Source organism: Haplochromis burtoni, unplaced genomic scaffold (genome assembly GCF_018398535.1).
Source record: "Haplochromis burtoni strain Fernald_Lab_line unplaced genomic scaffold, NCSU_Asbu1 Contig_1037, whole genome shotgun sequence".
NCBI lineage: Eukaryota > Metazoa > Chordata > Actinopteri > Cichliformes > Cichlidae > Haplochromis > Haplochromis burtoni.
Window position 1 is genome coordinate 90,797 of NW_024583398.1, and position 1,023 is coordinate 91,819.

Below are 1,023 nucleotides of genomic sequence, written 5' to 3' on the forward strand. Positions count from 1 at the left end.
AAAATATAGGACTAGTGTTATTTTAATGTGTTTTTAGAAAAGTCCATCATGTTGTCACTTTCAGAAAATTTAAATGAGGGAAGTATGTATGTCTTTTCCTCACCCTTGAAGCGCTGTCTGTGGTGCTGAATGAAACTTTGTGCTTTTTTGTACTTTAACACAAAATCAAAGTCCAAACTTGCAGGAAAAATCGGTTTCTTTTGTGAATTAAAATTGGCAACAAAACGATTACGGTGGTCGTTGTGGCTGTAACTGTGGCATTTTATACTAGCTTATAACATGTTTATTTGTAATATCTCAAATTAACTCACAGCGTCGCTGCTCACTAGCAGATGTGAAGAGGTTCAATTCCCCACCCACTACCAACGAAGATATTAGTCTAAAACTAGAGCTACCATTGTTGTAGTCGCGGTATACCCTGTTTTGTTATTACTTTGTGTAATATTCCCAGCGGAAGGGGCATTTTTGTATTCGTGTCCTTTTTGGGTGAAAAAATGGCCCTAAGAAGACAAGCCTCGCTCTGTTTTGTGTTCGGCTTTGCTCTGTTTTTCGAGATAACCGCTGCGGACCTCAGCTATTCTGCACCGGAGGAGATGAGACCGGGATCCATTGTTGGGAATATTGCCAAGGATCTCGGCCTGGAAGTAGCAAAATTGTTCACTCGTAAAGCCCGGATTGATACAGAGGAAAACTACCAGCATTACTGCGACATTGACCTCAAGACTGGAAATTTTGTCATCAGGGAGAAGATTGACAGGGAGGAGCTGTGCGGGGAGAGGCTTTCGTGCATGCTTAAATTTGAATTAGTCGTGGAGAACCCTTTGGAGCTGCACCGTATTTCACTGCTTATTCAGGATGTAAACGACAATTCACCAGTTTTCCCCAAAGATACAGTTAAGTTGGAAATAAGAGAATCAGCAGATAAAGGAGCTCGATACCGCGTCAATGAAGCACATGATGTAGATATTGGGCAGAACGCAGTCAAAGAATACAGTTTACAAAAGAATGACCATTTTGTTTTAT

At 40.9% G+C, this 1,023-nt stretch overlaps 1 protein-coding gene across 1 annotated transcript in view; it reads left to right on the top strand.

Moving 5' to 3' along the window:
* LOC121813005 (protocadherin gamma-B3-like) overlaps nt 1-834 on the top strand; it is a gene marked incomplete at both ends in the record, with an annotated part of 3,859 nt that extends 3,025 nt beyond the window's left edge. Inside the window, one exon of the mRNA XM_042216401.1 lies at nt 555-834. Within this exon, the coding sequence (XP_042072335.1) occupies nt 555-834 (280 nt within the window). The remainder of the gene's footprint in view (nt 1-554) is intronic.
* Nucleotides 835-1,023: the final 189 nt, after the last annotated feature.